Genomic DNA, 14,230 nt, shown 5'->3' with positions numbered 1-14,230 from the left:
TCCGGTTCAGAGGGAGGTCGCGCGCTGGACGGACCAATCGGTGGCCGCGTTACAGGACGCACTCGATGACGCAGACTGGGACATGTTCAGAAACAGCTCCGATGGTGACGTCAGCGTGTTTACGGAAGCGGTTGTGGGATTCATCGGGAAATTAGCGGACGATACCGTAGAAAAAAAGACTATTAAAACGTTTCCCAACCAGAAGCCGTGGGTGGATAAAACCATCCGCGACGCTCTGAGATCTCGCACCGCTGCCTACAACACGGGACTCGCGTCGGGGGACATGGAACCGTACAAGGCTGCGTCATACAGCGTCCGGAAGGCGGTGAAAGAGGCGAAGCAGCGCTACGGGAGGAAACTAGAGTCACAACTCCAACAGAGTGACTCTAGGAGCCTGTGGCAGGGATTAAGGACAATAACAGATTATAAAGCACCAACATCCGGTATGATAAACGCAGACGTGTCTCTGGCAGACGAGCTGAACACTTTCTATGCTCGCTTCGAGGCTGCAGCTAAGGACGCTAGCGATGCTAATGCTAGCGGCGCTAACGGCTGCAGACAGGAAGTCACTGCCAGCACCGGAAGCGCGTTCATCATCACCGAGCATGACGTGAGGAGAGCCTTCAAGAGAGTGAACACCAGGAAAGCAGCAGGACCAGACGGCATCTCAGGCCGTATTCTCAAAGCCTGCGCAGACCAGCTAGCACCTGTGTTCACTGAGATATTTAACATCTCTTTATCTCAGTCGGTGATCCCCACATGCTTCAAAGAGTCCATTATTGTTCCTGTCCCAAAGAAACCTCATCCTGCTTCCCTCAATGATTATCGCCCTGTAGCCCTCACTTCAGTAGTGATGAAGTGCTTTGAACGCCTGGTCAGAGACTTCATCATCTCTTCACTACCAGACACACTCGACCCACTACAGTTTGCTTATCGTCCAAACCGTTCCACGGACGATGCAATCTCTCATCTCCTCCATACATCTCTCACTCACCTGGACACTCGGAGGGGGAATTATGTGAAAATGCTCTTCATCGACTACAGTTCTGCATTTAATACCATAATTCCCTCCACACTTACCACCAAGCTGGAGCACCTGGGACTCAGCTCATCTATGTGTCAGTGGATCTCCAACTTCCTAACTGGCAGACCACAGGCAGTAAGGATGGGCGGACATGTCTCAGCCTCCCTCACTCTCAGCACTGGAGCCCCCCAGGGTTGTGTTCTGAGCCCCCTGCTGTACTCTCTGTACACCCACGACTGCGTGGCCACTACCAGCTCCACCACCATCATCAAGTTTGCTGACGACACTGTTGTGGTGGGCCTGATCACGAACAACGATGAGACGGCCTACCTGGAGGAGGTTGGAAATCTGAAGAACTGGTGCCAGAGAAACAATCTCCTCCTGAACGTCAGTAAGACAAAGGAGCTGATAGTGGACTTTAGTACAAAGCAGGTGAGGAACTACCAGACCCCCGTCATCAACAGGAGCCCAGTGGAGAGAGTGGACAGCTTCAGATACCTCGGTGTTCACATCACGCAGGACCTGGCATGGTCCTGTCACATCAACACCGTGGTAAAAAAGGCCCGACAGCGTCTCTACCACCTCAGACGCTTGAGAGACTTTAGACTGCCCTCCAAGGTGCTCAGGAACTTCTACTCCTGCACCATCGAGAGCATCCTGACGGGAAATATCACGACCTGGTTCGGAAACAGCACCATGCAGGACAGACGAGCTCTACAGAGGGTGGTGCGATCAGCTGAGCGCATCATCCGCATCGAGCTCCCTGACCTGCAATCGATTTACAGCAAGCGGTGCTTGACCAAGGCCAGGAAGATCGTGAAGGACCTCAGCCACCCCAATAACGGACTGTTTACTCTGTTGCGGTCTGGGAAGCGATTCCGCTCCTTGAAGGCCAACACAGAGAGACTGAGGAGGAGCTTCTTCCCGCAGGCGATAAGGTCTCTCAACCACAACCACACCACTATGCAGAACATAATTGGTCAAATCTATCAATCTTCTTACATCCATGAACACTATGGACAATTACACGCTCACCTTCCTTCATATATACACTACATGTCGTACGTTACATCCTGGACCATGGCACAAAGACACTTAATAACACTTAATAACCTTGCACACCTACCTTCACAACTACACTACATGTTTACGTTTAACATCCTGGACCAGTGCACAAAGACACTTTAATAACCTCTGCACTAAGACACTTTGCTCTATGCATATTTGCACACACCGTACAGTATATTTCAATTTGCACAGTATATTTCTATTTTGTACATCATATTTCTATTTTTATTTCTAGTTCTATTTTTTTTCCCAGCACATTTCTATTTTTATTTTTAGTTCTATTTTTCCTAGTTTAATTTAATTTTTTAATTTAATTTCTATCGTATTTCTTTTATTCATATTTATTTCTTATTTGTAAAATTTAACTCTCTTTTAGGGTCAATGGCAGTCGTATAATGCATTTCACTACATTTCGTACTGTGTATGTTTGTGTATGTGACAAATAAAATTTGAATTTAAATTTGATTTGAATAATTTATTTTATTCACACCACAAATATTACATCTTAAAAAAATTTTTACACACAGACAATTAAAATAGGCATTTAAAATTGAATCCTACAGAAGTCTATTTATTCCACAGACGCAGAGTGAGGTGCGTGAGAGCTTACACACTACTCACTGTACACAACTGCATGGTTGTCAGGACCTCTAAATTCCCTCTAGAATGACTAGTGAATACTCTCTCAGGTGCCAGGTGTGTGTTCGGTTGGTGCTTTCTGACTCCTTTAACACTGCATTCTTCATAAGAAGCTTCTTCATCTTCCTTCTCAATTTTGCTCACTTCCAGGTTGGTGAGAGGTTGAGGATATTTCTGCACCTTCACAGGAGCCATCCTGGATCCCACACACTCCATCTCGCTCCATCTGTGGATCATCTTGTTCATTGTTAATCGAATCTATCGTTTAGTTGACTTGGACTTTTTGGACACTGTCCTGTGTCTCATGCACTATCTGCACCGTGTCTGTAGGAGCAGGACACTGCTCTGGTGGATCTGCTGGAGGAGAAAAAATATTTATCATAGACGTTCCCAGTGTTTAATGTGAAACACAATCAGACACATTTGGATCTGTATGTGAGTCTGGTCCTTTGGGAAATTAATAATTTTCATATCAAATTGTAAGTTCATTTACAAAACCTCCACTGCATTATTGAGATTTCTGTCAATAATGACACACACAGAACGGTTCTCACACTCATTAGCTCACGTGAACACACCTGATGTTACACAGGTTCCTGCTTAATTACTTTAAGGCCTTGTTCAGACTGTCAGAACAGATCTGATGTTTGCTACATGCAGATTGAAATCCGTTTGGAATCCGAGTGCTTTCCTGTAGAAAAAAGGGGGAAAAAAGATCCGATTGGATTTTTGCAAGTCCACCTTTGGATGTGGTTCAGATGAGATTCCTAAAGATGTGTCTCAGTCTGGACGCCCAAATCTGATTTCAAACTGTCCATTACATCACTCACCGCCTGACTCATAAGTTCAGGTCTTTTTTCCACTAACTGAGACCTGGATATCTCCTCAGAACTGAGGTACACCGGCTGCCCTATCCTCACTCTCCATGAGAAACTGGCAGAGGTGGTGGTACGGGTCTCCTGTTGTCTAAGAGATGGTCCTTCACAAAATTTAGCTCCTCTCTCTCCTCATCCATGGACCTCCTATACCCCCTGTTCTCTAAACCAAAGAAGCATTTTTTTCTCTCGCTCCTTTGCTATCTGATGTATTACACAGCAATAGAAAAGAATTATGAACTGCTGAGAGAAGATGTAAGAAATCACAGCTTGATGCAGATCTTGTCTTTTACCATGCTCTTTTCTCCAAATTCTTATGTGAAGTCACGCTGAAAGTACCTTCTACAAGGAAAATCTGGAAGTTTCTGCACATGATCCTTGCAAACTCCACAATATCTTATATTTTACCCCTCAACCGGCTACTCCTGCTCCATCCTCTTTGACTGCTGATGATCTTGCCTTTCTCTATGATGGGAAAATAGCGACAATCCGTCCGGCCCTTCGCCTCCACCTCGAAACCCCTACGGCAGAAGTTCAGGATCCTCCCTCTCCTCCTTAGCAGAATTTTCCGACCTGATAACTGATGAGATTCAGCACATCTCATTCTCCAATCCCTTTACTTGTTCATTAGACCCAATCCCTTCCACAATACTACAGGCCATCTCACAAGACCTCCTTCCCTCAATCACAACCATTATCAACCATTCCATATCATCTGGTGATAGTCCTGCTGCATTTAAGAAGGCAAAGGTTATTTCTATCCCCAAGAAACCCTGCATGAATCATCGGACCTAAATAACTATCACTTCTCTCTTTTCTCTTTAAAATTCATGAACACACTTTTTACAATCAAATGGTCTCTCAATCTCTTGCAGAACAACCTCCATGATCCCATCCAATCTGGACTTAAAGTGGCACATTCCACAGAGACTGTCTGTCAGTCTGTCAGTCACTGAGAAGAGCCATGCTGCTAAATCAGCCAAACATCTGTCGTCATCCTCCTGGACCGCTCAGCTGCATTTTACATTGTAAACCAGAAGATTCTTCTCTGTCCTTACAAGCCCGGTAATCTGTGGCACTGCATGGCAATTGTTTGCTTCCTACTTAAAAGGTCTGTTGTATAATGTGGCATGGAGAGGATCAACATCTGCATAAGGACTTTTTACTGGTGTCCCACAAGGCTCAGTATTTGGTCCACTTCTGTTGTCCCTCTACTGTATACCCGGTCTCTTGATAAAGTCCTATTCTCACATGGCTTTTCATACTATTTTTATGCAGATGACACACAACTCATTCTCTCCTTTTCTCCCTCAGACGCTCAGGTCTCCACCTGGATTTCAGCATGTCTGGCAGACATCTCGTCCTGGATGGCAGCTTATTAGCTGAAACTCAATCTCAGTAAAAACCAAACTGTTGTTCATACCTGGTGATTTTGCCTAAAATGCTTAAATTTCCTTTTGATTCTGTAAAGCTGCTTTGACAATGACAATTTGACAGTAACAAACAAATAAAAAGTTAACTTAATTAAATGTAAATGTTCATGCCCAAGAGCACTTGCTTTATTTTATTTTTTATTATTGTGTGCGTAAGTGTGTTCCTAGCAGGTCTCTGAAATCAAAATCGGGATGTCCATACTTTTAAGTTTTAGTCTTAAGCATTTTCTCCATGTGCTGAATAATTTTTTAAAATTCTATTTTTTTTTATTTTATGTTACGGTTTCTTTTACTGATTTGATGTCATTAGCATTTTAATAATAATAATAATAATAATAATAATATCTCAGTTTTATATAGCGCCTTTCAAAATACCTAAGGTCGCTTTACAGTATGAGGCGTGTGTAATGTAAGCATGTAAGTGGGGGAGGGGGGGGGACTAGAGGGGGGGGGGGGACTCCTTTTAGTAAGGTTCTGGTTCGACTGTAAGTTAAGATCATATTGTAGTTCTGTTTTTTATTTTTTTTTTATTATACTTTGAATTATAGTTCTTGTTGTACTTCATGTCCTAATTTTGATTCTGGTTCCAGTTCGGTTCCAGTTCTGGTATATACAGTAAGCTGGCCACATGCTCATGTTGACTTACTGAAAATGAAGTTTGCTCTCCTGACAGGAGGGGACTGTCTTTTAGCTGGGACAGTCAAGTAGTGACTTATCTGTGGGAAAGCGCACACACACACACACACACACACACACACACACACACACACACACACACAGGGATTAGGGTTCTGGTGAAGTAATTTTAAAACAAGGAGGCAAAACTTTCTTAAAGTGAATTCTCAATTGAGAAGTATAGTTATTCATGATTAATCAAGTGGGTGGGGCTTAGATATGTGGGTGGGGCTTAGATATGTGGGTGGGGTTTGGGCAAACCATTGAATAAGGTTAAACAGCTGTGTGTGTGTGTGTGTGTGTGTGTGTGTGTGTTTCTTACCCTCTGCTCCATCAGTGCTCTCTGTCTGTGCAGCTGAGTCTCACGCCACTCGGCCACCTCATCATCCAGCAGCAGTGTGTGTCTACTGTATGAGCGCATCTACACACAAACACACAAAGCACCTTCTGACCTCTGCTGTGTGTGTGTGTGTGTGTGTGTGTGTGTGTGTGTGTGTGTGTGTGTGTGTTTTTACCCTCTGATTTGATTTCTGCAGTTTTGCTCTAAGAATGTTCTGGATTGCCTCCTCTTGTTGCTTTGTGATCTTCATCATGTTTTTCCTCTCACTCTGACCACTCCTGAACACACACACACACACACACACACACATACACACACACACACACACACACACACACACACATCTGTGTATTCTGTGGTTAAGGTTTTGGAATGCTGATCAGAAAGGTTCAAACCCCAGCACTACCACATTGCCATTGTTGTGTCTTTGAGCGAGGACCTTAACCTTCAGCTGCTCAGGTGTACGATGAGATTAAAATGTAAAAGTCTGATAAATGCCTAATGTACCATGAAATGCATAATTCATCTCTCACTCTCGCTCTCCTCGTGTGTGTTACTCACAGTAATAATGATGCAGGAGAGTCAAGTGATGGTTTTAAACTGGCTGTAGTTCCACCCTTTGCCACTAGGAACAGTGCCTGCTTCCTCTCCAGTTTGTTATAGAGGGAGACAAGCTGCGGCTCCTCAGACCTGTCTCCTGAGATCAGCCACTTCCTCAGGTAACGCTTATTGAATCGGCTCAGTCTGAGACACAGAGGGGAGAGCAGATAGAGGAGTATACAGAGGGGACAGCATATAGAGGAGTATACAGAGGGGACAGCAGATAGAGGAGTATACAGAGGGGACAGCAGATAGTGGGACACCTTTATCCAGTCCTAACTCTACTAATATCACAGCATTGATGGTGTGGTTCAGTGTGGTACTGACTTGTCTTTCCAGTGAAGGTGTCCATAACTACCACAGATACACTCGACTCCCATCAGCACATGGTCAAGAAACTGCACACACACACACACACACACACACACACACACACACACACATTTTATTTTCTAACCAGAGTGATTTACCAATTATTACCCTTTTTAATTTAATAATGAATAACACTGTTTTTTAGTCCATATATATGTTACAGAGACTTGACCCTGGAGACTCATAAATGTTAATTCAATACATTTCTTCTTGCATCATGTGAGGTTTTTTTTATTTTTTTATTTAGTCCTGTCCGATTCTTTCCTCCCGATTTTCTCCCCAATCTAGTCGTGTCCAATTCCTTCCCGTCACTAGGGGGCGCTCCCACATTAAGGCTACTGTACTACCGCAGCTTGTGCTTCATCATGTTAGGACTTTTCACATGAGACACCCGTGAATGCAACGACACGTGTAACTGGTTTTGCACAGTTTGTCAAGTCTGTGTTTGCGTCCCTGTGTGAATCACGTATCCTAACCCTAATCCTAACCCTAGTCTGAGTAACTTCTGATTTTACCAGGAGAAAGTCACCTGTGTATGTATTTCCTCATTAATAGTAAACTTGGTGTGGCTTCTCTTCTTTACTGCCAGAAGCTCCACCAGGGGCCGTATTGTCATTCCCTGTTTCAGAAAACAAAATAAAGACATTAACAGGAATCAGACGATTATTTATTCTACCCTTAACATCAGGAGGTGAGGCATGAGTGCCTTCCACAGGTGAGGTGAAATAGCTGAACACCAGGAACTTCCCAGGTCTTTACTCCTGCCTGGACTCTTGATGTCTAATGATTTCTAAATTGCAGCACGAACACTACACACACCTGAACAAAGACTGTAAAGAAAATGAGTGTGATGATGGAAGTGAGGAACATGTTCTTCATGGGGAAGTGTTCACTGGAGAGCAGGAAGGCCAGCGAGAACGCGATGGCTCCCCGCAGTCCCCCGAAGGCCAGGATGAACTGGTCTTTACCTGTTAACTTCACCATGCGGAATTTATTCATGATGAGGCTCAGTCCCAATACTCCTACACACACACACACACACACACACACACACAAACACACAGTCAGTGAAGAAGCTTTGAATAGATGGACAGATAGACAGACTGACAGATCCACAGCTTACCTAGCACACGGGACATGAGGCACAGGATGATGGTGAAGGTGATGAAGATGAAATTCCAGTGATGCGGCCCTGCTATCGTGGAAACACCAAGGAAGATGAAGATGAGCGTCTCACTCACACTGCTCCACATCTTCAGAAAGTACTTTATAGTGGTGTAGGACTTGTGGGAAATGTTGGCCTCGACGTAGGGCCGCATGACCACACCACACACAATCAGACTACACACACACACACACACACAGCAGATTACAGCATTGTGACAAAAATACACTTCTCAAGTATAAATAAATAACCAACTCACGCCATGATCCCAGACAGGTTGAACACCTCAGCTGACAGGTACGCCAGGTAGCTGTAGAGAAAGACGAAAAGTGGCTCGATGACACGTGAGTGTGAGGTGAAGCGAGAGGTGACAGCCGCCATGATGCCATAAACCACGCCCACCATGATGCCCCCCATTGCCACCACCAGGAAGCTTAGCACACCCAGTACAGCGTCACTGAGCTCTACTGTACCCCTGCCAGCAAACTCCTCCAACAGGTGATATAATACCTGGAGAAAGACACACACTGCACCATAAGTACTGCTCACTGCACCTTTAACCCCACTATCAGCTATAACAGTTGATGTTAACTGATGTTAATATGGAGTCCAGGTAGTTATTGGAGACTCAGGAAGACTTGTAGGAAACTCCAGTCCTGAACTATCGAGCGACTGCAGCCAAGTCGAGTCCTCAGAGAAACAGCTGCCAACATCAGTCGAGGCACTTCATGGTGCTGTGAGTGGAGTAAAAGTGCAGTGTGTATGGTTAAAGCTGCACCACCTAATGCACATTTACCTCCCTCACTGTACCTTTAACTCTCCAGTTATGCCCACAGATCGCACCTTTAATCTTACACCCTGCACCTTTTAAACCCACACACAGCACCTTTAACACCACTTACTCCACCTTTAACACCACTTACTCCACCTTTAACCCCACTCACCACAGTAACAGCATCATTAAGCAGCGACTCTCCAAACACTAGAATGTGGAGAAGTTCATTTATGTGAATTTCCTCAAAGACAGCAAGGACGGAAACTGGATCCACAGCAGATGAAATGGACCCAAACAGCAGGCAGGAAAGCAGGCTGATTTTGTCTATCTGGACCCCGATTGCTTTACACACTCCATATATCACCACTCCAACGAAGATGGAGTTCCAGAGCGTTCCCAGCACGGCCAGCACTAAGATGGAGCCCATGTTCTCGCTGAAGGGGCGCAGAGGCAGGAAATATCCAGCATCCAGGATGATGGGGGGAAGGAGACACAGGAAGAAGAGCTGGGTGTCCAAAACCGGAAGTGTTTCACCCAAAAGCTTAATGAGAACTCCAACCATCAAACCAACCATGATCAGCACACAGCTCTCAGGGACAAATCGGGAGAACCCGGGGATGATGTGGAACCCTGGGGGCAAGAGAGAGAAAACTCCTGAGTGTACGGACAAAACTCTATGGCGTACTAAAAAAATGCAAAAATAGAATAAGAGAAGTAAGATCTGTGTATATTACATGGACATCACCATCCTGAACCACTTTCTGTTTAAACTGCAAATAAACTTTTCCTTTCTTCTTTTGTGCATATAACAAAACCCCAATACTTATTTCCTTTTTGATGGAAATAACGGTAAAAAAAAGGGTAAAAATTTTATGTTGGACTTTTCTGAAAGATTTAGAGTGAAGACACATCTGTAAAATTTTGAAGAGTTATTCTGCCAGAGTCAGAAATCCAATTTTTTAAACCCTTGTCATTATCCTGACAGATTGAAGCACAGGTAAACATACTTTCTTTAAAAGTTCACCTTGCTTCCATCCATCCTTCCGTCGATTTGAAAACACCAATTAGTCTACAGCGCATCCCTTTCCACTGTGTAAGGAAACCTGGGAACCCAGAAATCCACAGATACCAAAGGGAGGTAAGATTCGACCCCCAACCCTGTTGGTGTGAGGCTAGAGTGCTAAGCTTTACATCATCATGCCTCCTTCACTACACCAAGCTTCAAATGCTGAAAAAAGAAATAAAATAATAATCATAAAACAGACATTTAATAAAACTGAATTAAATTAAACACTGAACACCGACAGTGCCCACCATACTAAAACATGAGCATGATGATGCCATCTAGTGTCATTGTAGTTATACTGCGAAAGTAGTTTGTAGCTCACAGAGACCTGCAGCCTCAAAGAGGATGTAAAAATATGATGCACTTAATACACTAAATATATCGATATTATAATATATACGATGGAAGATATGTGCAGTGTGACTTGAATGGTTTAAACAGTAGAATAAAATAATATTGTCTTGAAACCCTTCCATAAAAAGTCACATGACTCAGATGTAAAATTTATGTGAGTTTTTATGTGTTTATTATCTGCTCAGGATTTGACATGTGTCACATTAGTAATGTTTACAGAGTTAAGTCATAATATGTTAAAATGCATGTTGAAATATGTGTGTGTGTGTGCGCGCTATCAGTCTGTGTTGGGTGGAGCTTAACATCTGCCTCATCCTGATATTGGGGCCTCATGTACTGAGTGTGTGTGTGTGTGTGTGTGTGTGTGTGTGTGCGTGCGTGTGTGTGTCTCAACGTCTTCTAGGTGTGTGTAAAAGCAGAGAGTAAAGTTCCATCCACATAGGTCAGTAGAAATTAATGATATACTACACTATACTCCTGTACACTACTCCTGTACACTACTCCTGTACACTACACCTGTACACTACTCCTGTACACTACTCCTGTACACTACACCTGTACACTACTCCTGTACACTACACCTGTACACTACTCCTGTACACTACTCCTGTACACTATACCTGTATACTACTCCTGTATACTACACCTGTACACTACTCCTGTACACTACACCTGTACACTACTCCTGTACACTACTCCTGTATACTACTCCTGTATACTACACCTGTACACTACACCTGTACACTACTCCTGTACACTACTCCTGTACACTATACCTGTATACTTCTCCTGTACACTACTCCTGTACACTATACCTGTATACTATACCTGTATACTACTCCTGTACACTACTTCTGTACACTACTCCTGTACACTATACCTGTATACTACACCTGTACACTACTCCTGTACACTACTTCTGTACACTACACCTGTACACATTACCTGTATACTACACCTGTACACTACTCCTGTACACTACACCTGTACACTACTCCTGTACACTACTCCTGTACACTACTCCTGTATACTATACCTGTATACTACTCCTGTATACTACACCTGTACACTACTCCTGTACACTATACCTGTATACTATACCTGTATACTACTCCTGTACACTACTTCTGTACACTATACCTGTATACTACACCTGTACACTACTCCTGTATACTATACCTGTACACTACACCTGTACACTACTCCTGTACACTACACCTGTATACTACACCTGTACACTACTCCTGTACACTACTCCTGTACACTACACCCGTACCCTACTCCCGTTCACTACTCCCGTACACTACACCCGTACCCTACTCCCGTGCACTACACCCGTACACTACTCCCGTGCACTACACCCGTACACTACACCCGTACACTACACCCGTACACTACACCCGTACACTACTCCCGTACACTACACCCGTACACTACTCCTGTATACTACACCTGTACACTACACCTGTAAACTACTCCTGTACACTACACCTGTACACTACTCCTGTACACTACTCCTGTATACTACACCTGTACACTATACCTGTACACTACTCCTGTACACTACTCCTGTATACTACACCTGTACACTATACCTGTACACTACACCTGTATACACTACTCCTGTACACTACACCTGTACACTATACCTGTACCCTACTCCTGTACACTACACCTGTACACTACTCCTGTACACTACTCTTGTATACTACACCCGTACACTACACCTGTAAACTACACCCGTACACTACTCCCGTACACTACTCCCGTACACTACTCCCGTACACTACACCCGTACACTACACCCGTACACTACTCCCGTACACTACACCCGTACACTACTCCCGTACACTACACCCGTACACTACACCTGTACACTACACCTGTACACTACTCCTGTATACTACACCTGTACACTACACTACACCTGTACACTACACCTGTACACTACACCTGTACACTACTCCTGTATACTATACCTGTACACTACTCCTGTACACTACTCCTGTACACTACACCTGTACACTACTCCTGTACACTACACCTGTACACTACACCTGTACACTACACTACACCTGTACACTACACCTGTACACTACACCTGTACACTACTCCTGTATACTACACCTGTACACTACTCCTGTACACTACTCCTGTACACTACACCTGTACACTACTCCTGTATACTACACCTGTACACTACACCTGTACACTACTCCTGTACACTACACCTGTACACTACTCCTGTACACTACACCTGTACACTACTCCTGTACACTACTCCTGTATACTACACCTGTACACTACTCCTGTACACTACACCTGTACACTACACCTGTACACTACTCCTGTACACTACTCCTGTACACTACTCCTGATGTGCAGCTGCTCATGACTCCAGATTAGACTGTAGATTAGACTCCAGATTAGACTCCGGATTAGACTGTAGATTAGACTCCAGATTAGACTCCGGTTTAGACTCCGGTTTAGACTCTAGATTAGACTGTAGATTAGACTCCGGATTAGACTCACCCAGTTTCAGTACGGACGCCAGGAGGATCCACAGACACACCTCCAACGGCCGGCGCACGCGCTCGTAGCTCACGGTCAGCACCGGGAAGGAGCGCGAGGACTCACCGACCAGCGGGGGTGTCAGAACCGGACCGGGAACAGAACCGGGTAGAGAACCCAGCACACACAGCCAGAGGAGCGCGCACACGGGAGCGTGCATGATTCTACCGAGTTAACACAACGGAAATAACAACAACAACAACAACAATAATAATAATAATAATAATAATAATAATAGTCAATTATAATTAAACAGACATCACGAGCGCAAAACCGTTAATTCCGTTAATTGACGTTTGATGTTTCTTCCCGCTAATGAGGAGTAGCGCGCGCTCTCTCTCTCTCTCTCACACACACACACACACACACAGAGGGAGTGAGAGAGGGCACACATACACTGATCATCATCATCATCATCATCAACAACATTATTATTATTATTGTTGTTGTTGTTATTCAATTCAATTTTATTTGTATAGCGCTTTTAGCAATTTTCATTGCCGCAAAGCAGCTTTACACAGTCAAAAGAAATTTCCTGTTATTCCTTTCCTTCAGTTTGCAGTAGTTTCCCCGAGTGTGACTTTATATCTCTGACTCTCTGTATATATTATTATATTATTATATTATTATATTCTCTGTGTGAAGATTCTTATAATTGAACTGACTTTAGTGCGATTTCATCCTTCCCTCTTTTAGGTAACAGACATCAGTGTAATCATTTCATTGCCGATCACACTGTGTGTGTGTGTGTGTGTGTGTGTGTTTTAAAAACATAAAATAAAATAAATGGTTATAGAGTGAGTAAATGAGTTAATATACCGCCCCCTGGTGGTATTACTGCTAATTTCAGTGTGTGTGTGTGTGTTTGTCGGGGGCGGGGGTGACAGCAAGACAGAAAAGAAGAAAGAAAGAAAGAAAGAGGAAAGAACTGATAAAGGAAGTATTTAAACACTTCCTCTTTATTTATTTATTTATTTATTTATTTATTTCCCTAAGAACTGCAACAGACTTACAGAATATCCATCTTAACCCACACACACACACACACACACACACACAGAGAGAGAGAGAGAGAGAGAGAGAGAGAGGTAAGAGTCTCCAGTAAGATATTTGTGCAGTTTTGATTGTGTTGGTGTTAATAACATGTTCTTGAAGTCTTTACCCTTACACACACCAATACACACACTAATACACACACCAATACACACACTAATACACACACCAATACACACACTAATACACACACCAATACACACACTAATACACACACTAA

The 14,230-nt window shown here is 43.7% G+C and overlaps 2 protein-coding genes across 3 annotated transcripts in view; one reads left to right on the top strand and one right to left on the bottom strand.

The window, feature by feature from the left end:
* Positions 1-2,588: 2,588 nt before the first annotated feature.
* On the bottom strand, positions 2,589-13,294 carry slc9a1b (solute carrier family 9 member A1b). Of its 2 annotated transcripts, none has more exons than XM_053513000.1 (12): positions 12,919-13,294; positions 9,136-9,596; positions 8,451-8,701; positions 8,150-8,367; positions 7,846-8,048; positions 7,556-7,645; positions 6,982-7,052; positions 6,616-6,798; positions 6,230-6,332; positions 6,037-6,135; positions 5,686-5,755; positions 2,589-3,088 (listed from the first exon to the last, which is right to left on the bottom strand). In XM_053513000.1, exons 1-12 carry the CDS (start codon positions 13,115-13,117, stop codon positions 2,997-2,999), a joined length of 2,040 nt encoding a protein of 679 aa, XP_053368975.1. In that variant the 5' UTR covers positions 13,118-13,294; the 3' UTR covers positions 2,589-2,996. The 2 variants fall into 2 exon arrangements, with proteins under 2 accessions (XP_053368975.1, XP_053368983.1); XM_053513008.1 differs by having other exon boundaries at positions 2,589-3,085.
* A 591-nt stretch (positions 13,295-13,885) lies between these two features.
* The window catches only part of LOC128543074 (procathepsin L-like), a 9,040-nt gene continuing 8,695 nt past the window's right edge, over positions 13,886-14,230 (top strand). Inside the window, exon 1 of the mRNA XM_053513392.1 lies at positions 13,886-14,045. The gene's annotated coding sequence lies outside the window, so the exon portion shown is untranslated. The remainder of the gene's footprint in view (positions 14,046-14,230) is intronic.

This window comes from Clarias gariepinus, chromosome 2 (genome assembly GCF_024256425.1).
Source record: "Clarias gariepinus isolate MV-2021 ecotype Netherlands chromosome 2, CGAR_prim_01v2, whole genome shotgun sequence".
Lineage (NCBI taxonomy): Eukaryota > Metazoa > Chordata > Actinopteri > Siluriformes > Clariidae > Clarias > Clarias gariepinus.
Note: the sequence above shows the minus strand (reverse complement) of the source record. Positions and strands in the feature narration are given on the sequence as shown.